The sequence below is a fragment of the Volvox carteri genome, assembly GCF_000143455.1.
Source record: "Volvox carteri f. nagariensis unplaced genomic scaffold VOLCAscaffold_3, whole genome shotgun sequence".
NCBI classification, from domain to species: domain Eukaryota; kingdom Viridiplantae; phylum Chlorophyta; class Chlorophyceae; order Chlamydomonadales; family Volvocaceae; genus Volvox; species Volvox carteri.
Window position 1 is genome coordinate 2840341 of NW_003307546.1, and position 27549 is coordinate 2867889.

Genomic DNA, 27549 nt, shown 5'->3' on the forward strand with positions numbered 1-27549 from the left:
GGCGGCCAATTCCGCTTCGGAATGTTTTGCTACCTGTAGGCAGTGCCTATAGAACGATCGGTATTATTAGACGTCTCTTCCTGTGTTATACTGCATGTCCAATAGCGATGCCAACGATGCGCTTGTTTCCCTTTCCCTATTGACTAAAAGGAAAATTGCATCCATCGTAGCGAGTAATCGTTCCTTGAATACAGAGGAAACGCGGCTTTTAGTTCGTCGCAACCCTGCCCGAGTACCGAGGAACCTGGCTACTGAGGACCGACTACCGAGTGACCGTTCTATAATCCGTTGGTGTTAGTTGCTTTAATCATCTTCCACAAATTTCACGATCATTTTTGCATAGCTTTCAAACCTTCACCTTCCTACACGCTGTTATAAATGCAAGCATAACAAAGAAGCACGAGAGACGAGACTGCAATTCTGCAAGGCTTGCAAGTTTAGCCTGCCATTTGGTCGGCTAATGCGACACACCGCGTGGCGGATCATTACCATATATCCATAATAGTCATATGCAAATGTTGTTTTTCGCGTCGTTACATCGCGCCGTGGCATAGCCCCCATACGGCACCAAGGTGTACAGCAAGAAGATTTGTCTCTTTGAAATAGGGGGGTCCTTGTGAAGCAGCTGCCCGCGTTTCCAATGCACATATGGTGTTGGATTGTAAGGTGCCCAAGTACGTTTGCGAGGAAGAGAATGTGGCCAGGTTGGAGAGGAAAGTGCAGTGGCATATTGGAATGTGGGATTAGCGTAAGCGAGTTACAGGGCGTTTTATTGCACGGGCGAGTTTACGTGCAAATCTTTCACCGTAGCATCAGTCCTCAGTTCACTTCTTGGAACGAACATCAGCATAGGTGCAAGCCCTCTCGCTTGGGGGGATATGCAAACAAACATCCTGATAGGGGTAAACTCGCACGCTACCGAGCATTCAACCGAGCACATGCATGCTTAGTTGAATGGTGAGATGCGACCCCCCCTTCATTTCGTGCTCGGCAAGCCTGCCACCGCGTACCGGATATGTTGGCGATGTTACAGAACGCTGCACCTTGGTTTCTGTGCGCATTGCGTACGTTGCTCGACCCCGCCGACCAAAACTACACGTGCCCAACTGAAGACATTCCCGGTGGTTGTGCAGCAGCTCTTGAGGCTGTTGCTGGCTGAAATCCATCCTGAGCTGTTGCAACACGGCTAACGCGGGCACGTCCCTATGCACAGCAAATAGCTGTTCCAAGCCAACAGCGGCGTCCATGTCACCGACAAGGCTCTAAACGTCTTATCTGTTCTTATGTTTAATTAAGTTTATGTATGTTATACTTTGTGCAACTTTGTAATTTGACTTTACTCTGAACAAGGTGCTGCATACAACTGCCTCTTTCGCCAGCGCTTCATCTTCCGCGGCAGTTTCACGAGCCCAGAGTTGCAAGCTAGGACGTTGGCATTGGGTGCTTTCAGTTACTGCAAAGCATCCAGGCAATAGTCCAGCATGCATGCCGCGTGCGGCTATGGCAACATGCCCACTTGCGCACGCGCTGGCGCACGTGGTCCTCATCCGCCAAGAAAATTTATATACACTTGTACAGGCGCATTTTGTGAATCGCACGCGCGCATCTGCGCGGCAAAATTCGCTCCTGGCTTTTTTGGGACGATGTACGAACACTTTATTCGCGAAGTACGACCGGACACATTTGTGCGAGGGGCTGCTTAACTAGTGGATCTGATGCTGCGGCGTCCTCCTGTAGCCCCCTCCCTTCGACGCGGTGTGCGCACCTTTTCTCCTTCGATGGACGCCTATGGCAAGCAGAGCCTAGATTCGGGAATAGGCACGCATATGTGGTCCTGAGCCTTGGTCTTATACTATGCGGCGGCATCACACACTTTTCGCCGTAAGCGCCGCGCCGCCGTTCCCCGTCTGAGCAGCAGCCCACAGGGCTGCAGGGGAACGACAGCGCCATAATGGCCAATGGTTCCATGCAAGCGCCATGCTAATAAACCAAGAAATTTCTTACTTTATTTTTTAGACATACCTGACAGCGCGGCCGCATTTTTACAACCAACCAACAAAAATGGACTTTCACCATAAAAAAACCTACAGCAACGCGCCAAGAACGCGCAGATTGGCCTCCAGCACCCACCCACATGTGGACTATCACTGCATTGGATGGAGAAGAACAGAACCTCTTCATGTCCACACAACAGTGCTCCTACCTTACCTACGTCCCGGGCCATCCACTACCCTCCCTTCACTCGGCCTTTTGGCTAAATCCCGCTTCCTGACCTCTCCCCCCATGCCTGCTTGTCACAGCACCCCGGAGCGCCCGAATGTCCCAGGTTTGACACTGCCCGATGGCACTCCCTGTAGTAGCGACCATGACCGTATGAGCACGTCGTATCAATGCCAACATGAAGGCCTGAACAAGCAATAGCCCCGGATGACACTGCCTCCCCCCAAAGCTGCGAGAGATCTCTCCAGAGCCGCACTCACAAGCGCTCAGAATGCGAACCTAAACCCAAACATATCACTACGACCCCAGATAGGACCAGCAGACAGCCGCAATAGCCCGCGATGACATGCACACAGAGTGAGCGACTTAGGCTTCATCGCAACGAATGACAGCGCCAACACCTTCTGCTGCACCCATCACGCCATCAGGCGTTGAACTCTCTCCCGTCAGCTGCTGGGGATGTGGCAGCGGACCGCCACCACATCGCATTGCCGCAGGGCGGCAATGCGCTTTCACCACCCTGTTTGCACAGCCAACAGCCAATCCAACCCTCGGGTACACTCGCTACTAACAAATTTATTAAACACTGCATGCCGACCTATTAAGCGCATCGTCCCCATCAAAATAGGTAGCAAGCAGACAGCACAGCCAGGCGCCTACAGCAACGCCGGGAAAGGGTACTGTGTGGCCTGCGCCTTGGAAAGCTCTGGGAAACCCCGTGTAGAGAGCCGACCGTTAGCTTTGTGCGCTTGATGTCACCCAACCCTCACCTCGTGAACCACAGAGATGCACACGGGACCAAGCCAACCTGCAACGACTCGTACTGGAGGTACTTGAGCTCGGCACGCCTCTCGTGTCGAATTGTGCACTACCCTACACTAAGGATTGCGGTCAGAGACTGATCGAGGTCATCTCAACAAAATTTATCATCGATGCAGCCAACGCTCTTCTTCGGCATCCGGCAAATTAAACAGGGAAACCCCCCGGTGCCGCCGGCGCATGTGCGGGGCAACAGAGACACACACACACACACACACCTCGGATCTCCTAGGCACCTCCAAGCCGTTCTTGAACTCGACTGCTCAAAAACGGCTTGGCCATTGAATCCAACTACTGTGGCACTTGGCGCAAGTCAGTGCACTTCTTGCGACCCCACCGCCGTCTCTCAGGTAAAACGAAAAACGTTTGGTGCTCGGTATACAACGGTAGCTCGCCGAAGCTGAAAAGGACGGCTCCACCTGCCGTATTAAAAAGTAACCAATCAGTGCGCGGCCCGACGCAAACAACCAGAGTCTCATCGGTATCATTTCTTTGCTCGCGTCTGCCCGTATAAGCATACCATGCTTTCTTCCCGTTGGAAGTCCAACGGAATAGCAGTGCACCCTTTCAGCAGTGGCATGGAACTCTCCGACCAAGTTCTCTCACTTTACCCGCCGGACTTCTTCACGAGCACCACGAAAGCCACGGCGCAGAGGGCAGAGGGCTACAACTTCGACCAACATGATGCACATTGAGCTGTGGCCCCACCGCACACTCACTCAAAAACCCATCCATAGTGTTGTGATGGGGGCCCGGTGCCAGATTTTTTTCCGCGATGCGCACTTCTGGCTCCTTTCAGGGCCGTGGAAAACCAGGTAAGCATACAGACAGGTGCTGCAGGCCGCGGGGGGAGCTCAGGCCAGCGAGCGGGACGTACGAGCAGGTGCCTGCAGCCCACTGCAACAGTAAGCCAACATACATAAACGCGCGCCGACGCGCAACAAATCCCCAATTCTCCACCCTCTCACACACACACACACACACACACACGTACACACGTACACACGTACACACGTAGACATACACATACACGTTTACACGGTGGCCTAAGCACAACCACATTTAGCAAGCCCGTGCCGCGCCCGCGTACCAGCTCCAGCACCACACACAAACTCCCCCGTCACGCGCCTTGAGCAGTTTGAACCAACCCAGCCTCCTCACCCCAGGATCGCCGCATCGTGTCGTGTGGTTATCATCATATCACCACTCTTGACGGCCAACAGTCCGATAATCCTCGTGCATTACTCGCTGCTCCTGCTCCTGCCACGCCCCTACCGTCGCCTCCAGCAGTGTCCTGGGCAGGACCACCACGGCATCCCGGCCGCGGACCAGACCAGGCAGCCCAGCTGCATGTCGAAGCACCTCGGCGACCCCCGGGCGCTCCTGGTTTCCGTGGTAACCACTGTGGCCCCGTCGCCAGTCCCGCTGATGACCAGGTTGCCACCGCCCGCGCAGGAAGTCAACCAGTGCCTCCGCTGCCTGGCGTTCCAGCAGCGGTGCCGTACGGAATGCGGCCAACACGGCCGCCGCGAGCTCCTCCCCCCCGTCCATGACAGATGACTGCCGCTGCACCTGCGCCGCCTGATGGAGGTCGTGCGGCGGAGACAGCGCTGACGGGACGCCCGCTTCGGAGGGCCTCTGGCCGAGGCGACGAAGCATGAGCTTGGATAGCATTCTGCGTCCTTCAGCCACTGGCGGCATGTTCGCACGATCATCCGGGCCGGTCCGTTCCACCGTGGTGCCTGGCTGCGTGCCGCCCCGCTCACGCTGCCTCACCTGCATGAAGTCCGCTAGCCGGAGGACCGGCTCGGGTATCGTCAACCGCCGGTGCCGTGGGGTTACGACGCTGCGGCGGTTGCGGCCGGCTGAAAGGGACGCCTCTCGTGATGACTGTAGACGCGTGCCGGGACGGCGCCGATGGTGTTTTCCGGATCGATCCCCACCGAGGCCCTGCGCGCCGTGATGCTTTTGTTGTGTACCCGGCGGCTGCTGTTGTTGTTGTTGTTGCTGCTGGTGGAAGGAGTGTGGCTGATAGCCTCCGGAGGTACTGGTACTGGTGTTCCCTAAGGCCTCCTCCACTTCGGCCGATTGCGCCACCGCCCGCGCCAGGTCCTGGACCTCCTCGGGGCTGGCTTGCCGGCCCAACACGAAGTGCGCCAGCTGCTCCAGATCTAGGGCGGCATATCCGGCAGCCTCAGGCGGCAAGCCAGAACCGCCACCGCTGCCGCCAGCCCCTTGCGGCGCTGGCGCTCCTGGGCCCGTCCTGCCTCCCCAAGTTTGCCGACTACCGTTACTTGGAGCCCCAGTGGCACCCACGCCAACGTCCGTGCCAGCAGCCACGCCGCCGCTGCCCGGTACCTGCTTCATGTGCCGGTATGCAGGAATGGATACAGCGTCACCAGCGCTAGTGCTGTTGTTGCCGCTTGCGCCGGTCGTGGCCGCGGGGTCATGGGGACCTCCAGCCTCTTTGCCGGGTGCGGATGGCGATGATGTAGAAGCGGGCAGTGAGGCGGCAGTCCCCGTCTCAGCGGCATTGGAAGCCGGCGGGGGGTCCGGCGACTGGCGGCCCATACGCACTCGCCCACGAGGCCGGCGTACCATGCGAGAGCGACCCACGGGTCGCGGGCGCGCTACTAATCCGTCAGTACCAGCATCTGAGCCCTCCTCGCCCTCCCCTGGCACCGCTTGATGCGTAGCTGCCGGTCCCGTGTCTCCCTTGCCACGTTGTAGCCCCTCCGCAGTGGCTCCTCTCCTAGACCTTGTGCTGGAAATTAACCCATCGGCGGTCGAATCCCCGGTTGTGGATGGGGAGTCCGGAGCTCCACCTTCATCCCGTACGACTCGCCCAGCTACGGAAGCCTCTCCACACGGCTCATCCCCGTTTGCTGTCCCTCCAACGGCACCAGAAGCAGCCGCACCTGCACCAGCCGTCCCGGTCCGTCTGGGGGGCCCCATCAGCCGGTCCGTTGGCACGGCCCCTAGCGCTGCCGCGGCGCCGACACCACCTCCCGGTGGGAAATCTACAAAGCCCCGTCCCGGAGAGCCGCCCCTTGCAGCTGCCCGGCGCTCTGCTTGCCGCCAATCCGCTTCCAGGCCCCCCCTGCTGTTGAGGCCGTCCGCGCCACTGACGCCACTGCCGTCCTGGTTCCCGGAGGTGCCCTGTGGCCGCGCTGCAGGTGCTGGGCTAGCTGCTGCACTTCCTGGCTCTGAAACCGCCTCCTCCTCCTGCTGCTGCTGCCCCTGCCCTTGGTGAGGCTGCTGCTCCTGTGGGCTGTCCTCCCCCACTTGCTTGTCCCACAACGCCTCCAGGCGCCGGATGTTTTGGAGGTGCTCCGCATCGGCTGCAACCGCGGACCACAACCATGGGAGTTTCAGATACGGGTTGGGGGGCTAGCTAGGGGGTGGGGTGTCGCCCCACCAATAAATCAATCAACTCCAATGACTCCACCAATCAATGTAAACCAATCCATTTACGCTATCACGCGCAGCCAGCAGCTGCGGTAGGCTTTTCACAACAATGCACGGTTGGCGCGCCAGGTTGTATGTACTAGCAGTGGTAGTAGTAGCTGGCAGGTGATGTCAGCAGACAGTCGTTTTGTAAAAGGCGAAGAAGAGAGCGAGTATGCACCCAAACCTCCGTCACTGTAACCCCAAGGCCCCTCAGGTCTGCGCTCACCTCGAAGGGCTTCTCGTAGCGCGTCACGCCTCCGGCTACCGGCTGCAGCGTCGCCTCCGTCTGTCCGCCCGTCTTTGTCTTTGTCGGCCCCAACCCCAACTCTCACCATCGCCGTCCAACCCATGGGTCCCGGCGACAGCTGCACATCTAGCGTGGTGGACATATCCCACTCATGTTGGCCATCGCCGTCGTCCTCCTCTACACCACCTTCACGTCCGCCGCCGCCGCTGCCGCTATAGCCCACCTCGTCACCGTCATCGCCGTCCGCTGGGACGCGCCGGACCCCGCCGTCCAACACCTGGACAAAGACGCCCGGCATCACTTCCCGGAATTGCCCATTGCGGAGGAGGCTCCTAGCCAGGAGGTTGTCGCTCGGGGATTCGTCTTCCCGTCCTTTGTCATCGGATGAAGAAGAAGAAGCCTCCGCGTCGTTGCCATCGCCGTCATCAACGTCCACCTCTTCGTCATTGTCGCTGTCGTTGTCGTTGGCGAGCATGGAGAGCAACTCGGCAAAGTCTTCAACCTCAATGACATTGGCCCCCTCGTCCTCGTCCTCGTCCTCGTCCTCGTCGTCACTATCCCCACTTTGTTCGGTGTCGCTGACTGCATCCCCCTGCGCGCCGATGGCCTGCCCCGCGAGGTCCGGGTGAGTGAGCAAGTGAGCGGTGCCGGCCGAAACACATGGAACAAAACACGGCTTTACAAACGTGCCGACATACAGACATACACGCACGCACACGTATGGCCATACACACACGTATGTCCTTTTTTTACGCACACGTATGGCCACACGGGCACAAGGCTGATCCATAAGAGGAGATAGTTGAAGAGCCCCTGCGCTCTACCTCACGGGGGCGTACGGGTGCGGCGTCAGGGCCACCAAGAGAAACATCGCCGTTCTATGGGTGCTCATACCACATAGCACATCCAGGAACGCAGCGCGGTCCGTGCAGCGTTGGACGTGCTGCATATGCAATCATGCCATCAGAAATTACCCTAACAACCTCATGTACCGCTCTAAGATAACTATGGGCTCTAAGATGGGCTGCTTCCAGAACAGAGAGGGGTCTGCCGGTCTGTGGTCGCGTGGGCCCCGTGGGATGTGGAGGTAAGATGGCTGGCTACAGGCAGTATCATGCCTAAGGATCCGCAATCGCGCCCTATACCCGGTACACAAGGGTGCAGGCGGCCGGCACGTACCTTCAACACCTCCGCAAGGCCCTGCGCCAGGCCTTCAGAGCCGTCAACCTGCAGCTTGATCACCTTTACCTTCCCGCCGCCCTCGCCGCCGTCGTCATCATCATTATCATCGTCGTCGTCGTCGCTCTCCCCATCCAAGATATTGTACAAATCGTCACTGCAACCAAACCGCGGGGGACACGCGAGCAGCACACGGAAACAGTATCTTGCTCAAACGATCCAGACAGCATGGCATGTGTGTGTAAGGCCTCCTGCACGTTAGAATTATTCCCCGCAAGCAATATACACAACGAAAGAAACAACAGCCGCGTGAGCCCGTCCTAGCTCCAAAAGTAAGTAGCCCCTGCGTGTGGTGCCCCTCCCCAACACCGTTCTCCCGCAAAAACCCAAGCTGTGGTTCCGATCCCCAGGTTCTTCCCCTGGCGTCAATCGTCGCCAGCTCTTGTAGTGCTTCACGTGTGTTTCACGGGTCCGTGGAATGAGCCCTACTGGGTATGTGGTACGAAAACGACCTCCCGACATCGCCCCTCGTTCGCTATGTGTCCACGACGTCAGGGGCCACGCCGCTACTTCAACCCCAAGGCCGGCCACGTTTGTAACGAAACACGGTGACTAGCAGCGCCGCGTCTTCCCTGCCCCGCTAACTTTCCCAAGAGGGCCCAGTGAACTCAGCGAGGTGCAGACCAAGCGCCCCAACCCGCGCAGCGCAGCTTTCAGGCCCCCTCACACTCCGAGGTTTGCTTCCACGTTGTTCCGGAGGAGGATAATGTTGGGCGTCATCACCGCGACGCTGAGCTGGTCGATGCTGTTCAAGCCCTGAATAAGCCAGTCGAACTTGTACTTCGTGCGCTCGTTGCGGCGGCAGGCCACGCGCATGGACGCGCCCTGCATCCGGGGGAACGATCACGGGATCGACGGGTCGGTTGACGGCCAGGAGGATGACTAACCAAGCAGCTACATCTCCAAAAGGACAACAAGAAGATCTACTGTACTGGACTGTACTGGACGACCACAGCATATACACAGCACTCGAGGGTGAGGACGCGAAGAAAAGGCCAAGCAGATTCGGCTGGGGGCGCAAAAACGCCGAACGTAGACGCATACTCGGCGTATATATTGGACATGGCGCATTTTGGACATCAAAATGCGCCCCTGCCGTGGCGTTAAGGAACGCTGGATACTTGCTTGGCCCGCTGCACGCACAAGCCGCCGCCTCTATCTCAGCTCTGCCCTCAACTCCCCGGCCCGGTACTCAGCCCGGCCAACATTGCTCCTTCCACTCTTACTAATCCGCCAACCATGACAGGTTTCCCCCAGGCTGCACTGCTTCGCCCGCTCCTTCGCCAGCGGGCCACCTCGCCCGGAGGACTCGCATAGACTTCCCATGCATGTCTCTCCCCCCCACACCCTTCCACGATCACCTTGTGCCACGCCATCAGCCGCCCCACTGCCTTCCGCCGGGACAGAACCCCGTCAGGGAGGTCCCGCTCGCACAAATCCCTGCCACCGTCCAGCACCTCCGCTTCCGGCTCCTTCCTGCCTGCGGACGCAGATGCGTGTGCGGCTGCGCCCTCTGCCACCAGTCCGCCGGGCTGCAGCTCCGATGAGCCGTACAGCAGCTCAAGCACACCGCCGGGTGCCCATGTGCGCGACCCAGATGGGGATTCGCGCTCCTCTGTCTCTCCTGACAACCCGCCTCCGTCGTCCTGTGGGATCCGCTGGGGGCCCTCCTCCTGGTGCGGCTCTACAGCCCCCGCCGCCGACGACGACGACACCCCTTCCAGCGGCACCTTCCCCTGCTGCTGCTTCCCCAGCTGCTGGTGCTGGTGCTGCAAAGCTGTCGCCAGATCCGTCGGTAACGGTACTTGCGTGATGACCGGTTGACCGCCGGGAAACTGGCCACGAGTGATAGAGCGGAAAACACAATGGGCAGTGTACACGTAAGAGGACTCGCGGCGTGCAAGACCCACCAGCTGGGGCGGGGGGAGGAGGCAGTAGTTAAAATGTTCTTTTGGAGACGGGGTTGGGGCATGAGTGCCGGAAAGAATATAAGGTTTCCTGCCGGGTTCCCGGCGGGCGAGGTCGGACGGGTGGGGTTTGGCGAGGCTATACCTTGCCGGCGCTTCCCCTCGACTGAAGTACGTTGATGGTAAGAGCTCGGGGTGCTTAAGTGCGGTTTAGTGTTCCAGTGAGAAGAAGATTACTGAGCGCTCGTCTACACCGCCTTTATCCCGGGCGGTCCACCGTGCGCCTTTAACAATTACAAGAATGTAATACTGTGAGAATCCGCGGCAGAATAGATAACAATTAATCATTTCCACATCATAATTTCCACTGTTACAGTCATGGTTCCGGGCTGCAGGACGACTAAGACCATCATCCATCCATCCATTCATGGTGATGCGCCTCATGTAAAGTGCGTCTTCGTTCTAGCAGTAGGCACCCCAGGCTCCCCACCCACCTGCCGCAGCAGGCTGCGTCGGAGGCCCGCTGGCAACGCCATCAGGTGCACGTAGGGCGCAGCAGCTGCTTGCAGGAGGCCCCGCATCTGGGGCGCGGAGGAAAGGAGGGAAGGGGGATGTGTTGGCGAGTAAAGGTAGGGAGGAAAGCAAGTCCGGGGAGATGGTGGCTGACCTGACCGCAAGGACCTGATCGCTGTTGGGAGGGTGTATGCCTCCAGTGATACATTCAACCGAGTACCAGAAGCCTTGGGGGGTTGCGCATGCACATGCGGATTCTAGTGCTTGTGCCTACCGACGCGGACTTGAAGGACGGGGTTCTTCGTCGCGAGAGGAGCGCGTTACCCTCCCAGCAAACAAACCCAGCAAGGCGTCAGACTAGTAGGTACCTGAACTGCCACGTCATCTGCGCTTGAGGCATTATCCACGCTCAGGAGGTACACGAGACGCTCGTTCTTGGGATCTAGCAATACGATAAGTTCAGAACTGAGGCATTGGAACGTCGGCGGCAGAGGAAGCCGGGCTTGCTCCTCTACCACCAAGCGATTTGTATCGTAATTTGACGACGTTTGCTCATTTAGCTGTAACACAAGATGAAAACGTGGTCAGCGCGTGATATGGTCCACAGGAGCGACACTAAAAAGCAATAAATCATTCAACTGGAACGCGCACCTGTTTCAGAGGTTTGTTCCGTAAAGCATCGAAGAGGTTACCAAGCGTCCATCGCCCAGCAGCAGCGACCTGAAAAAACTTTCTTGGTAGGGAAGGGCGTCCGCTCAAAAATCCTCTGTTCTTGCTACCAATAAATGATTTGTTCGTTCGTAACATTGTGCGGCTACGACAACATGTAATCTTACAGAAAGCCCTCTACCGGCATGACCTCAGGCCTACACGAGGAATGCCCTATCCACCTGTATACATGATGGCCGCCCTAACCAAAAAGCGTAACAATTCATGTGCATTGCCATAAGACCATATACCCTGTGAACTTGAACGCACTCCGACAAGTAATCGTGATGCCCTTGTTACCTGTGTACGGCACTCTGAACCCTGAACGTTTCTACGAGAGGCCTGGCGCATTAATGCAATAAGAGAGGCAGGATTTTCCGTTAATATATTGCAAGAGCACAATATTCAATCCAGAATCTTGGAAGTCACACAGCCATGGCACTGACACGCCACGTCTCCACACTCTACTTTGGCTAAGGGACTCGAGCTGCCCTGGGCACGTTGCTTCATCTGCCATGTCATTCTCTCTCCTTGCATGAAATACTCCCGCGGGCTTCCTCCTCTGGCCTCTGCCTCCGACCCCGGAGCTTTATTTTCAAACCCGTGCAGGTTCAACAGCAGCCCCTATCCGTTAGGGCTAGCCCCAGCCATTCCCACCTGTATAGGCTATGGCTGGTGTCTTGGACCGCAACGTCGGCGTGCCGGCGAACAACTCTTTGAAATCCATCGCCCATATACTGGGCCACTTCTTTGCTGCCTACGCAACTGGTAGGTACTGTTCCTCTCGTTGCCCCTGCCCCCACAACAGCGGAAATGCCGTGTAGCCAAAGCCGCCGCTGTAATGCGTTGCGAAACCTTTGATTTTGGCGTACCGTACTGCTACGAATGTTTCGCGCCACACCTTTCGCGGGTACCCCAAAAATATAGCTGGAATTTTTCGTTTTGTTACACCAATTCGCGAGGGCTGTCAGTTTTTATGGCACACATTTGTTTACATGAACACACATTTCGCGGGGCTCCAGGGAAGCCACAACACGGAGCGACAGCGTCAAAGCTCCCAAACTGCTGGACATATCGTTTACTATATGTTTACGCAGAAAACAAAAGACAGGCCCGTTGGTGCGGCACCAAAGTCAGGTGCGGTTTACCAAACGCCCCGATTCTACACCATGTACACGGCGTACAACACATTCGTGCCAGACATTTTCGCTACAAGTAAATAATTTTCCCCATAGAGCTTTTTCCACTGTGACACACTTCGTGGCCCAAAACGAAAGGTGTGGCGCGAAACATTCGTAGCAGTACGGTATTCCTTAAGTGTCCAGGTTGTTCCAAGGTCATCTGGCTGTCCTAATCGGTTTTTCCTTCCGAAAATGACTCCTATGCCCCAGTGCATCTTGTATAAATACCGCTGAGTGATTGGCATTACGATTGCTTCGCCAGTTGGACACAAATAAGATACTGGTAACCGGCTAACTGCTGCCCCGATGCCTTCATAAAGATACAAGAGCATAATCTATTAGCTGTGGCACGTTTGCCTAAAGTTTGAACAGGGCTATATCAGCGCAGCCCAGGGAAGTCTTAGGTTGGATCCGTAAATTGTTAGCTGTACGGTACGGTAGAAATCCCAAGTTGATGATTGCCTAAGAAGGTAGAACAGCGCACATGTGACTTCAAATAAATTTAAAAGTTCACAGCCGCGCATCCAACATAGCAGCGTTAGATGACGGATCTGCACCTGCAGGGACCTGCAGGAACCTTTCCATTCCATGAGTGCATCGCAACCCTCTTGCAAATGGTATACGTCTCTGGCTTGAGACACACTCCGTGCACAACCCGCCCCAAAACGCAAACGCTGCAAACGCAATGCGCGAATACCATACTCTCGCCTATCGCCGCTCCACGGGTAGGTTGTCACAGCTTGGAGACGGCGGCGCAACCTTTTTTGAGGTAGCCGCTGAGGAACTGTTTCTTCGCCACATGGCGGCTGAGTTGATTTATTAGCACTTCTGACACCCCTAAAAACCCTACCCTGAATTTTGCAGAAGCATGCACCGTTTGGAACACCTGTGGAACAAAATAAACCACCATCCTGAATCCCTGAGGACGGCAAACGTCGACAAACCCCTCTACACGGAAATGACACGGAAATAATTCCTTCAATTCACAATTCCTTCGACTGCAGGGAAATATGACTTGCTAGCTTAAAGCAAAACAATATTAAGCATTGTCCAATTAGGCAATTATTATTAGGAATTAAAGTATTAACGTTTTGCCTAGAGGCGCAGAGGGAGGTCCAACCAGCAGCCCAGGAGCTACGTCCCATCGGATCCACTCCTCGCGGCGTGAGCCGCCCGCCAATTCATAAGGGCTTATTATAATGGACTGTTCTAATTTTGACTCAACATTGCCACTGGTCACAAAGAACACACAGCGAGGTGAATCAAAAGTGACGAATGCCCATCCATATTCTCCGAAACGTTGATCGTAGGAAGGGATTGCTGATGCACGACCGCATCACCCTCCACCCTTTGTGGGCTGAAGCCGGCCCGCCAAATCTCAAACCCAACCAGAGACCGCGTTAGGCGGTCATCCTGGCCCTTGGACGATGGGCACACCACATTATTTAAGGATGATTTCCCAAGGATTTCTGGTTGCTCAGAGGGAGTTAGGACAGCCCTATTAACTGTCGACTACTAGGGCAATGGACTGCTGACGAGGAGCTCATGAAGCTGTTCCCGAATCCCGCTCGGAGAGAGAACACATCCGCAATAGAACTGAATCTACCAATAATTGATTGAATCTAGCATCTATCACCAACTATCATAGCGGTCCGTACAGATGGAAGCATCTAGTATATCCAATCAAACCGCACAAGCACAAGCTATCCAGCCGCCGAATCATTACGCGCAAGTTGGTCGCCAATACAGTGTCCATGTGTCGAGGTTCAGTCGCAGACACCGCTACAGAATCATTAAAGGTTTGCAGGTTTGATGACGCCAGTGAATCCAGCTGTACGAGAGCTCCTGTAGCACGCCCGCGCCCAAGCCAGAGCAAAGGACTAATATTCTGGGAGCTGACAGCGCGGATTGCTGGGCCAGTCGGATCGACTGTCTAACGTTATTTATTTCGACGGAGCGGCTGGGCTGCCAGCTATCTGGTGTGATCTTGTGTAAAATGCAGGCTTGCTGCCTCCTTTGACAAGCCACTACCTTGGCAACTCCTGCCAGCATCAAGCCCATGCCAAATTTTAAAAACCAGTTCAAAATAATGAGCATGCATGTTAATGATCTAGTTCATCATTTGGAGATGTCCCGGTGAGCGCCATGGCCAGCGCGTGCGCAGGGGGAGTGCGAATCCTGACACAGCGAAACTTCCCCTGTAAACTCAGGCTACCCACATGCAGATGGGAGAAATAACGCTGTTTGCAGCGAGCCCAGCTATCCAGAGGACTTTCAAAAGAACGTACGTGATGCCTTGCCCTTGCAGGCATACACGAACGACAGTCCATGCAGTCCACGTGGGAAACGTGGGGAAAGGAAGGAACCCTCCGTTCCGCGCAGCAGTACCCCGTACGAGGCACAACACGCCCACGTTGACAGCATGCCACACATCGCACGGCACAAGGACAAGGAAAAGAAAGCCGTGAAACCAGTACCTCCAGCAGCATCCCGGCTTGTCATGCACATAAAAGGGATACAACAGCAACGGGTGGCAAATGGAACGTCCGCAGAACTGAGCCCTTGGATGGAAGCAGGTTTCGTCGGGCATGAACCCACTCCCCACTCCCCACCCCCAGTCATGTCAGCACTGCACCACATCTCGATCACCACTGACATCACCACAGTATTTAAAAGGGCCAATCGGCCGCTATGTATACTTGTTATAGTCGCCACCAAATGGCTGAATATGGCCAGAAGAAGAACACGCTCAACCCATGGCCAACTATTGCCACCATTACGACATGACAATGCACAATTAAAGCGCACCTGCGAAAGCAAAGCCTGCAGCAGCGAATTATTATCACCGCCATAAAAAAAACAACCACAATACTCAAATCAGAGCCAGACCTGACTTCCATGGCAACACCAGACAGTGCGGCCCCAACAGAGGCACTGCAGGTCCCAAGCGCGCGCTAAACTACAATGGAAAGAAGGTGCAGCACAACGCAGCACCGGAAGTGGTGCGCAACATAATGGTGAGAGAATTGCATTGGCATAATAAACTATATGCATCTCGCATGCGCCGTTGTGTTGATGATAGCTACAAAAAGGGATACAAGCTCCATCCACAAAAGCCATAACAATACGCAATTCGCACCCCTCGGAAGACAATGTCCCTCTAACCCTCGTTAGGGGCACATAGGCTGGTGGGATTATACAAAAGACATGGAGCTCGTCCTAGACCCCTTTCTGCTGCTTACCGGCAATACACACGTACACACGCACGCACACACACACACACCGCCCAGGAAGCGAACCCGGTCATTCTTTCACGTCTAAACCACCTCCGTCTGGAGGACTGGAGGATGATGGGGCCAGTCGAGGGCACAAGCGTCGGCATTTGTTTCTTGGACAGATCCGCCCCCTCAGACCTGGCCCCCACTGGGACTCCTATTGGACTCCTATGGGACCCCACAAAACCCACAACGACCTCCCAGCTGACGAGGCAGAGGCACAAACAAACACATACACGCTTCACAGCTGCGCGCTGGGACCCCGACTGCCGACCAGGTGTGTAAGAATTCCCTGACGCCGACGAAGCATTGCTACAGCAGCAGCAGCAGCAGCAGCAGCAGCAGCAGCAGACTACGAGCATTAATGCAATGTGGCAAGTCCCGCTGTACCAGCCATAGCCTCAGAAGCACGCACGCAACGTCCCAGCGCAACGTGACATGGGCGAGGATGCTTCTGCACTTCGCAGTCCAAGCCTGTAAATTTATCGGCTGTGGCACTCCGTCGAGCCAACTGGCTGGCCACGGCTGGGAAAAGACCTCGGCCACGCAAAAAAAACTTGTTTACGCTCCTGGTGCCATTCAGGACGCATGAACAGATGTATTCTTTGACACCACGCCCACCGACAGATGGAAAGGAATGCTTCGGAATGATGCGAGTGAAGCTAAGCGATTTAGGGAACGACAGGGAACGTAGGGGCGCGCATCCAAATCATCTCCGCAATGGAACCGACCGAAATCTAAAAAAATGTTCCAACAACCAGCCACATGCGAAATCTCCAACAACTACCTCTATTCAATGGAGACGCAAATATGATCTCGTAGAACAAACGCAGTGCACAATATAATATATAGCTCAATGCAATATAATACATTTGAGGTTGTTAGGTAGGGTTAACTGCACCAGCCACCGCTTAGCAGAATTTAGGAGGCGTTTATAAGGTTTGAAGTTACCGTTTAAGCACTGTGCCACGCCATGCCGTGCTCTGCACCCATGGGCTACCAGACAGCTATATCATCAGGAATACCGTTCTGGATTGTCATCAATAGCACAGACGCACACACTCTCTCTCTCTCTCACACACAATATGTATGTATTCGACTGCTAACCAAATGCGGGGCCCGGGTGCAGCGCCAAGAAAAGGCGAAAGACCAGTCCCGAGTTCATCCAACCCGAACAGTCGAAGGACCCGGAGCTGGAGCCGCAGCCTGGAGCCGCATATTCCGTCGAGCGCTAATGGCATAGGTAGACACAGCAGACCTCCCGCGCACGATTTCACACCCACCACCATCGCAACACACGGCCCTCAACATAATCCGTACGCCGCAACACCTCCTCCATCCGACATCCATCACACACTTGCGGCGCTCCCGCCCGACAACACTCAACCTTAGCAGCAACAGATGCGACCGCAACCTCCTAAACAAGATCTTTCAACACCTACGTGAATCCTTGATGCTGCTGAGCCGATACCAGCCGCGGGACGGCATCATCATCATCACAGGGGAGTGTGAGCGCAGTAGACAATTGATCACCGCCAACGGATGAACAGTGTGCTCGGGCACGAAAATGGGCTCAGCGGGCACATCTAACTCCTGCATATGCACAACACACACACATACATACAACGAAACCAACCCAATAAAGAAAAATGAAATATGATGTAGCAATCCATCCACTAGTTAAAAACCAAGTGGCTCGCACCGCACCTACACAGCAGAGAAACCGGTTTTATTTATCACCTTCCTTCCTTTCAACCACCTAAAACAAATAACCGCCTATCAGCCAACAGTCCCCCATCCTGAACGGGCAACCCCCATAGCAGCTGCGGCTCTTCCTGCACCCGGCGGAGTTACACCCGTTCCTCTCCCCTGCGGCAAAGCGGGACAAAGCGTCTTCTGCTGCCATTGCGGCACCTATTCACATCCTCTTTAAGGCTTCTTCGTCGGTATCTTTCCAGTGCGCGTAGCCCTCCCTCCAGCAGCAGCAGCAGCAGCAGTAGTTATGCAAGATGCAGACTGGACCGGACGGTAATGCACCACCCGGCTTCACAGACCCAAGCAACTCGACCACATGCACGACATGCACGACAACAAAGATCTCAATAAGATGACGGCATCTATTCAGTTGTTTTGGGGAGGCTCCCCCAACCTGCACGCAGCCATTTGCTCCCCTCTTCTACACTTCTTCTCGTGCCTCAGGTCTCACATCCACCGCGACGCAAAAACGCTTTCCTGTAAACGAATATCATGGTCGAGTCGGGCTGGTGGTTACTCTGCAGCCCTTGCACTGCGGCAGCAGCATGAAGCGCATGCAGGTCATCGGCCCACTAGGTCCGATCGCCGTTTTAAGCACGTCTTTCCGCACTTTTAAATTCGACGAGCTCCGACTTGATGCTATAACAACCTCTCCATCCGGCAGTTGCGAAATGTTACGGAGCTAGCTTCCCCGCCCGGTCGGCGGATACGGTGGCCCACCCACGGACACATTGCTCCACCTCACAAGTAAGACACATGTCTTATATACCTTCACAATGCTGTGCTCGTACGGGCTTTCATGCAATGAAGATCATAACAAAACATATGCACAGCACGAGAATATTATTACAGTACATACACACATGCATATATGCATATGGTAATGATATGTCGTCGAACCCACGTGGCGCAGGAGCGTTGACGTAGGCAGCCAGACAGCGTAGCCAGAGCATGGCCCGGAATCTGCGTGTATGTGACAAGGCGCGGGTGAGACAAGGGATCCTGTAGCAGCAGGCGGAGCAAACGTCGTTGATGGAGCAAGAGGCTCAGTGGGACAGCGCAGCAGCGCTGCCCAGGTTGTAGTCACAAGACCCGGCGCCGGCGGCTTCCTCGCACAGCGCCGCTTACGGGCCGTCCGTTCACGCTGTTGAGCCGTGCTTACTCAGCCGCCTGCCAGCGGCAATTGACGAGGCGCGCCGTGTCGCGGTGCTCCTGCGGGCGCACCGCACCACGCCGCGCCACAACACCTGCCGCCGGGAGATCGGGCGCCTGGGCTGCTGCCTCCCCGCCCTTCGCCTTTAATCTGCTGCTCCAAAATGCAGATTTCCGCCAAAATCTGCAGAATTCATAATTCCAGGTTCCAGGATGGAGGAATAAAGAAATAAAAAATCTCAAAAATGGACTTCATAATAAAAATGAAAGATGTAATCAAAGCGCGAAAGAAGAAGAAAGGAGAGGACAGAGAAAGACATGTGCGGACAGGCCGTGCCGTGCCTTGTTGACATCCACGGACCATCTCCACCAGTGCCGCCGCAAGGGATGCTAAGCTCCAGCAGGTTCCATTCATTCCGCACTGACGCACCCACAGCACAGCACAGAGACCGCACCTGCTTAAAGCTGGGGCGCTCGTCCGGCCGCTGAGCCACACAGCGCAGGAAGAGGGGCTTCAGGGGGGCATGCTCGCACATGGGCCACTCCGGCCGCAGGCCCTCGGACACCACAGCCATTAAAGCTTGCACTGCAACCCGGCGCGCAGGGGCGAGCGGGGACGCATGCACAGAGAAAGTGAGAGGCGCGGACAGCGAGGGAGGCAAATCAAGATGCAACGACTTTGGTCGTCCTGGAGAGTGCATAAAGGAGATTGCAGGAGCACCCCTCTTGCACGCATTCCGCACAGGAAACGCATTATTAGCGCCCACTCGCTTACCTAGGGGCCGGCCGTGAAATGGCATCTCCCCAGCAGCCATGACGTACAGCAGCATGCCAAACGCGTACACGTCTACCGCAGCGTTGTCCACCGCGACCGTGTTGTCCCCCAGAACCTCAGGCGGCAGCAGCACCATGCAGGGACCAAACGCCAGTGGGTTGGAGGCGGCGTACGACAGGCTCATGGATCCCACATCCGTTATTCGCGCCATGAAGCCGCGGCGATCTGCTGCTGAGCGGCTGAGCAGCACATTGGAGGGACGCAGCGCACCGTGAGTGATGCCGGCGGCGTGGAGGGCGCGCATGCCGGCAGCGATCTCTCGGGCTGTGCGAAGCAGTGCGCGCCGCGCCACGCGGGCGACCCAGAAGCGGCTGGCGCGGAAAGGGGACCGATCGCTGCACGCCAAGGACTGCAGACTACCCTGTTGGTGCGGTGTTGGGTGAGTGCGGGTGTGAGTGAGTGCATGTTGGTGCGGTGTGTATTTCAAAGACAGACGGTGCCTGGTTGGGGTTGGGGTTGGGATTGGTCTCCCAAAGGCAGACCAGGAGTCTATACGAGGGAATGCCAAAGGTTGCACCCCTGTCCCCTTTGTTCCCCCGTGCGCATACAAAATACATTCTATATTTCAGCACGACTTAAATAGGACTATAGGCAGTGCACGCCGTTTCCTCCCTGCATGTCATGTCCCCCGCGGGTATAACCCACAGACCGCACAACCCTGTACTACCACTGCTACTACTACTACTACTACTACTACTACTACTACCACTACTGCTATTGCTGCTACTGCTGTTGTTATGTTGCTAGTCTACTGCCCCTTACCAGTTCGCAGTACTCCATCACGGTTGCCACCACGCTGCTGCCCAGCCCTGGTCGCACCGCCATCAGCGCCTGCTGCACCTGAGTCAGCTTTGGCCGCCGAGCGATGATATCCCCCGGGTACAGCGTCAGTGGAGCATCTCGACGGTAGTCAGGCTCTGCAGCGAGAAGCAGGTTTTTCATGCATGCTTGTGATGTGTGAGACTAACGAGGCATAAAAATGTCTGACATGTGAAAGCGGCCTGCACGTGCTGCATTCCAGGATAACTAGGTTCAAGGTAACCTTGTGCTCTGATTAAAGAATGAGCTGCTCGTTGTGGTTCGTGTCATCGTCGCAAGCTTTGAGGAGGAGCCCCTCGGCCCTGCAAGACACACACAGCACCGCGCGGTAGGGGATAGATAGATAGCTAGGTAGCTAGACTAGGGGCTAAGAATGCCCTGCATGCGCCCTCCGATGCGGCTAACAAATCCATGCGCGACAGCAGAGGCTCGGGCCCTTATGAAAACACGGACCCCCGGATGTTTCTCATAGTCCCATCCATACTCTCCAACTTGCCAAGTAGGCCCACGCGAGCCGCGAACCCACACGCTAGACTGCTACGTGCTTAACCTAAAGCCCCATATAGAGGTAACGGCGCCGCGTCCCGCGGCAGGCCGTGGAGAAGGCAAGGGTGGTTTCCTCTTGTTCCATGGCCCGCACCTGGCCGGGGTAGCTCAGGATGCGCCGCGAGGAAGCGATGGAGGCGACCCGTGGGTCGGCAGCTCCCTGTCCAGCCAGGACGCAACACGGGCGGCGGGTCCAGCTCTGAAAGGGCCTCTTCGTCGACTGTCGCTACACGCAAGTCATACACGTTGATCAGGTTGGGATGCTGCAGGCGACTGGCCCGCACCAGGGTGCGCAGCAGCTTGTCGCTGCCGCCCTTCGTACTGCACCCCTCGCTGTCGCAGCGTGTCAGTTTGACGGCAACACGCATGCCGCGCCAGTCCGCTGCCAACAACGACGAGCAGAGTGCACAGTAACGTGGCACCGCACACGCGGGGGAAGAGAGGGGGGAAATCATACGCAAGAAAACCAGAAATGAAATGCCGGCGTCTAAAGGTGGTGAAGGGGAGAGGAAGTGACTGGGCGGTATGGTTGTGAGACGGACATGGATGTCAACCCCCGGCAATCTCGTAACCGTAACTGGCATCACTGCAAACGAACAGCTCCAGTGGCCACACCGGGCTACAAGAAGCCACGAGAAGGTCACTGTCCTAATAAGGTTCTCCTTATAATTCTTCGTTCTTCAAAATATTTCCAATGCTCTATTTTCATTTATTTCTTTATGTTCAAGGCGTGATGTTGATGATGACGATGATGATAACGATGATGATAACGGTGGATCAACAACTCCTCCCCCGTCTCTCCCCAACCCATGCACACAGACAGACAGACAGACACACAGACACACACCACGGCGTATGTTTCGAAGAGAACACCATCACGGACGGGAACACGGCACATATGCCCCAGCACGGTCCATACGCCCCAGATGAAAACACCTAGTGACGGACACAGTTGTCCCAAGTCCTGGCAAGGCGGCGCTATGAACGGTGAGGTATATAGAGACATACATAGAAAAGACACTCCCTTGTAACTCATGGATTACCCTGCTCACCGAGCCATATGCCGCCCAGAGCCCCCGGGGAACCCAGGCACGTGAGCTCTGAGAAGTCGTGGAGGAGGGACTGCGGGGTGGTTAAGGTAACTGGTAGCTCCGGGCATCGCGGAAGGTGTACGCCTCGGTCTCCGTCGTCAATGACACCACCACCAGCACCGTTGTTTGCAGCCTTCGTGCCACTACGGCTAATGGACCTGCTACTGCTGTTTGTGGTATTGCTGCTGCTACTGCTGCTGCTGCCGGGGCTGGTGGAGTGACTACGGGCTGCGCCTGCTGACGGGGTCGCCGTCTTCTCAATTAGTAGAGCCGCACCCAGCTGACGGTCACCATCATCTCCAGCTCCATGCACGCACGTACCGCAGCTGGTGGCTACTTGCAGGGCAGGTATCGCTGCGACGCTTAGCTGGATATCACTTCCGATTCCCTCACTGATCTCATCATCGGGGGGTAATCCACCATCACCACTACAGCTGGAATCCGAAACCAGGTCCGCCACGGCTGTGGGACACATAGCCGTAGCTGCTGTAATGCATGCGCTGGACGACTTGCCGGGGAGAGCGGACTCTGCACGGAGGGATTCCATGATGCGGCTGATGAGTGTGGGTCAGGGGGCATGTGCGCGGAGGAAACCATGCGTGCGATGCGGTAGGGCGACAGTGCGGGTGCCGGGGGTTGAAAGCGGGCAGCGGCTGGGCCGGATCAAGTCGGGTGGTGTCCGTGCGGTCCCGGTCATGTGCGAACAAGCAGGACAGCTTTCTGATGGGGACAGGGCTTTGCGCTGGAGTTCCGCGCCGGTGTGATCGCCGTCATCTGGCAGAAGCCAGACGAAGTTATTTTGAAAACAGCAAAAAGATTGCTCAGTTGCTGCTTCAGGGGCCGTACCGCGCGAGTGTACACTTACTTCCACAATCGAAAACGATGTTTGGTGAGTTTATGGCCGCCGCATCTTCGCTTTGGATTGAAGACAACAGCGAGTGCAGGGAAGCAGCTGTGTCCAAGGTCGTAATGACAAGGGCTCGGACTTTCATATCTGACAGCATAGACTCGATGAAGTGAGCCGTTTCGTTCATCTCCTCACAGTAGACCTGTTGAGACTGCAACTCATTTAATGCGTCATCCTCTGAGCATCGTAGGACGTCTCCTTGATGCGGTGCAAGGCGTGAGGCCGGTGATAATTCTTGCGGAGAAGCCATCTCGGCATCTCCTTGAACGAAAGATGACGCGGCACCCGGACGTCCAACCATGGAGCAGCAGCAAATATTTTTAGGATCGCATGGGACCGGCCTATGAATTTCCAGTGAGTCGACGCTATCACCCCTGCAGTTGAAGCACGCCCAATGCCGCAACCAACGCCAACATTTCTCCCGAGTTGTCATCGTATTTTGCCTTGTCATATGGGCACCAAACAAAATGTCATATGGGCACCAAACAAAGCTGGGTTGGAGTCCTAAACATATTGAAATACCAGCAGCACAGCTTTTAAAAAGTTATGGAAAAACTGGGTAAATTATGGACATCGCGTCGAAAGGCAGGAGGTTGACATTATACGTGGTTTCCGGATGCCGCACTCAGCTGCTAAGGTGCAGGAACCTGCCATACAATCAACTGGTCGGCTGTCAGTGGCGTTAGTCCGTTGTCTATGCCACCGATAGATGATGGCGGAGAGGAAATAAATCTGTGCATGAAACTATCCTGAGGGAACGGCTCAGGTATTGCACGCTTGGAGAGTCTGCTAAGAGTACTGCGCCCTAATGAACTCCCCCATCAGGATTTAGGGCAGGAATTGCCTGGAACTGCATTCTTTTTTTACTTTTGAGTTTACTAGCTGAAGCGTAATGGCCTGCAAATTTAATACAGCCTCGGCCGAATTTTATTTAAATAAGGCCCACAATGCGACCCGATCGGGGTCCACCGCAGTGTTACAGCTGTAAACACCACAAACTGAAATGCAAACAAATCTAGCGAATATTTGCATGGCTACAAATCCTCTGACAAATTGACACTTGTGCGGCCGGACAGGAACACTCTGTACGCGAATGGGGTTTCCAGAAGATGTCCCAGCTTTTCAGTTTCTCATGGCCTCCATGCGGAGGCTTCCCCAAGTGCCCCAGCTCCAGCTGCAGCCAACCAGCGCTACACAACTGTTTTTCCACACTGGGCCAGTAGCTCGTGGGTTAACTCCTCGTTCAAACCGGCAGAGTTGCAACCACACCCACAACCGCCGTCAAACGTCCGGGAGCACACTGCTGAGAGCACAACCGGGCGGGTTGGGACAGACAAGCCCCGACAGAGGGGGCTAATGGTGGAAATGATTAAGCAACGGCATTATTAGCTCGAGATCAGCTCAAGCCGCCACTGAAAAGCCGCCCTCATAAAGTTGTACCGTCATAAGGAGGTCATAAGAACATGATTTCAAGCTTCTCATGCTTTGCTGCTAAAGAGTTCACCATAACTGATGCTTTTGGGCAACATGCGGGTCACGTGCGGGTTTTCCTTGCTGAAACCAATTGTGTGCAGCTTAGGTGGAGACCCTGACAGGATCGGCGTAATGGGGCAGCAGTCCCGTGGGGCTGGTGCCCGCCTGTGTTTTTGCTGCCTGCCTGCGTTTCAGCTGCGTCAGATGTTACTGCGCATCACGAGACTGCAATGGCATCGACGCCACATCCTACATGTGCTCAAATGTCTGTATGTATATCAGGAGCAGCAGCGGCGGCGATGCGGCGGCGGTGCGGCGGGGCGAAAGTCGTGGCGTAGTGGCGAAAGTCGCTGTCAAATGTCCTTTCAAGTTTAAAATTTGGCCTCCTCACTTTCCTACTCAGCGCTAGCGCTTGCCCTTGATATCAGATCATGTATGGCAGGTAATGCCGTTTAGAGGACACACGGCATTTGTCGAACGCTTGTGGTTGTAATCGGCTATGTCGATGACCCGAACACCCGGAGCAAGCTAACAGCAAATCAACCATCCAACGCGATAAAGTGTGCTTTGGACGTCTCCTCATGCTAAAACACCGTTAGACATCGATGCTGACTTGTGGGTGCGCACCGAACTGCTCCGGAATCAACTCGCAGTCAGCAATCAAGTCCCCTGCAGCGACCCCGGGGGAATGCACACTTTTCCCAGCTTCGAGGCAACTCGCGCCCTACTCGGTGGCGTGATGTGGGCAGATGTGGGTGTGTGGTGGGCAAGTACCGGTTGATCCTGGGAACAGGATGCCGCCATTCGTGCTGTGGAGGCAGGTTTTATGCATGAAGGTTGTGGCAATTTATTGTTTCGTGGCTGTGTTACGGTCGGGTTGAGGAAGCTGCGCATCACAGAGCAGCTGTCGGTTATGTTCTGGTTATGTTCGTTCCCAGTTCGATAGCGATAATACAAGAGGGACCAACAATCAAGTCGGTCACTAGTTGGGCTACAATTAATGTGCTTCGGTTGTATCTTTGTATGACGATGCAGCGTTTGACTCACCAGTCACCAGCATGGGTGCAGCACGGTGCAGCCAGGGCATCCTAGCCAGTAACTAAGAACATATTCATGACCGTCACCCATTTGGGTGCCACACATACATGCATAGTTAATAACACAGTAGTCACATTAAACCATTATAAACAGTAGGCAGTAGGCCAACAGGAGCGCAGTGTGGACAAACCAGCCATGCACCACGAACATACAGACAGCCACCAGCTGCCAATTTTGCCATATCCCGCCTGATAGGCGAGAGGTGCATGGGTAATGTGATATTGTCTGCTCGTCCATCCGTCCGTCCGTTCCGCTGCTAAAGCAACTAGCGGCGCCGCTTCAAGCGCACAGCAGAGGCTTTGTTTATAAACTTGAGAAGTGTCTATAGACCACCTACTTTCAGGCCTATCTAATATACCATGGCACGATCTGTAAGCCACTGCATACTATAAACCTATATACAATCTATTTCTCGACCTTATCATACGACCATACCAGAGGGTTGCAAAAACGGTCTAATCCCCCAATCCCGGGGGGTGGTAGTGGTCAGCCATCCCCCCATCCTGGCTGGGGTGACCGACTCCCATCTCACATCTTAGGGGCCCGGTGCTAATCCCATCCCTTGAGACAGGTTTCCCATCCTGCCAGCCTGGGTCCCATCCCCAATCCTATGGCCAGGGTTTCCAATCCCATCCTGCAGCTGTGTTCCCCCAATCCTCATCCTGCCAGCCAGGGTCCCTTCCCAATCCCTTCGACCAGGGCCATCCCCATCCTGCAGCTGTGTTCAGATCCGAAAGCTGTCAGCCAGGGTCCCATCCCCATCCCTTGCCAGCTACAAACCTACTCCTTTCGTTTACACAGGTGCTGTAATATCGGCTTTCTCTTTAGGCGTAAATCAGGGGAATGACCAGGGTTATTTTCTATTTCCGCGAGATATTTTTCTCTTGCTCTATGGCTTATTTCCTCTAGCGTCAAATTCCGCCCGGCTGTGTTCGTTCCGAAGCAGACTGAAGCGACAAACGCTCGTTGAAGCGGATCTCGACTGAGGAAGAACTCGCATCACAGAGGTCTACATATCTAATTGCACACTGGCTGCTATTGCAAATCGCGCGTCCTAAGGGGGGAAGGACTGTTATGTTCGAAGGACGGCCACTGCAACAAATTATAATGCTGTGGTTAGAATGGCAGAACGTACAAGGGTGTTCTGTCAAAATGTCCATGGCTGGGAACGTGCACCATTGGTTCAGGTTCATAGCGCAGGAGTTCAGCTGCACATTCCGGCGCCAACACTCCACGTTGGGTGCGCCAAAGCGCTACGATAAACAACCTGATAACATTACATCAAGCCAGACAGTCCAATTGGAATGCTTTTGAGTCGACTTGGACTTCTGCGCAAGAATTGCTCCTATGCACTATAATGTGCAGAGTTACGTGGAGTTGTGCCACAACAAAACAATAAAGACTGCAAACTTTCTCAGAGTTGTGCATACTGGCTTGGGAATGCGGTGCGGCATGATGCGGCCAGCATCTTCGCGCCTTGCAACTTCAGCTCAGTTTGCATGAATAAAACCAATAAAACATCACAGTACTAGAGAAGCAGTTTGTATGAGGAAGTAACATGAAAGCTTAACAACTAACTCCAGGGTGGGCCTCACTTTGAGCCAGGACCCCCAAAGCGGCTTGCTGTTGATAACGTTTTGTTGGCTTAGATGCGACGGAGCGAAGCGACCGGATCTTCTAAGGCTGGTTCTGTGGTGCTGTCGTACAACTGGGTCGCAGTGGCGACTTCATTCTTGCTGCTCTCCTGGAGAAGTCATTATGCCTTCACGCAGAAGAGTATACAGCCTTGTCCAACTAGTCAGCGTGACAGGCTGTACTTGGACCCCCAAACCGGCTTGCTGTTGATAACGTCTTGCATGTTGATACGCCTCCTGCGGACTTGTCCCCCAGTAGGGTCTGCAGATTGCATACAGATTACGTTCGGGTCTTATTCAAGGTGTCCCGTGTCCCAAACTTCGTCTTGGAAGACGCCCATCTCCTTGCGCTTAAGCGCAAGCTAGTAATAGCCCGACGACCGTTTGTTATCTCTTCCAGAATGGCATCCGATGGTGCCCTGGGTGTGGATGTGCATGGGCCGGACAAGGTAAGAACGGGGTTGGACTGCGTCTGACTGAAGAACTGGCACCAATGGTGCACGTTTCTCACATTTACACCAAGTCGCGTTCCATGCCTGTTCTATTCCCAATGGTGTTAACCTTCTGCAGAAGCGTCAAAAGCTGGCAAAATTGACGGGGTTGGGCTTCGCCAGGGACATGGCCGAAGTCATCGTGGAAACGCTTGGGATGGACCCCATCGGGCAGTCGGCCGATGCCGG

At 55.2% G+C, this 27549-nt stretch overlaps 2 protein-coding genes across 2 annotated transcripts; both read right to left on the reverse strand.

Annotated features, from left to right (window-relative positions):
• Window positions 1-4239: 4239 nt before the first annotated feature.
• Window positions 4240-11837, reverse strand: VOLCADRAFT_86860 (uncharacterized protein; the record flags this gene model as incomplete). Its single annotated transcript, XM_002946626.1, has 10 exons — window positions 4240-4620; window positions 4816-6380; window positions 6716-7343; window positions 7566-7679; window positions 7916-8072; window positions 8643-8800; window positions 9337-9888; window positions 10377-10463; window positions 10764-10860; window positions 11761-11837. The coding sequence occupies 10 exons, from the start codon at window positions 11835-11837 to the stop codon at window positions 4240-4242; spliced, it is 3816 nt and encodes a 1271-aa protein (XP_002946672.1).
• A 5917-nt stretch (window positions 11838-17754) lies between these two features.
• VOLCADRAFT_86861 (uncharacterized protein) lies at window positions 17755-25224 on the reverse strand (the record flags this gene model as incomplete). Its single annotated transcript, XM_002946627.1, has 12 exons — window positions 17755-17846; window positions 18219-18277; window positions 18477-18526; window positions 18922-19052; window positions 19242-19472; window positions 19512-19662; window positions 20121-20218; window positions 20761-21048; window positions 21719-21766; window positions 22079-22285; window positions 22623-22862; window positions 25185-25224. The coding sequence occupies 12 exons, from the start codon at window positions 25222-25224 to the stop codon at window positions 17755-17757; spliced, it is 1635 nt and encodes a 544-aa protein (XP_002946673.1).
• Window positions 25225-27549: the final 2325 nt, after the last annotated feature.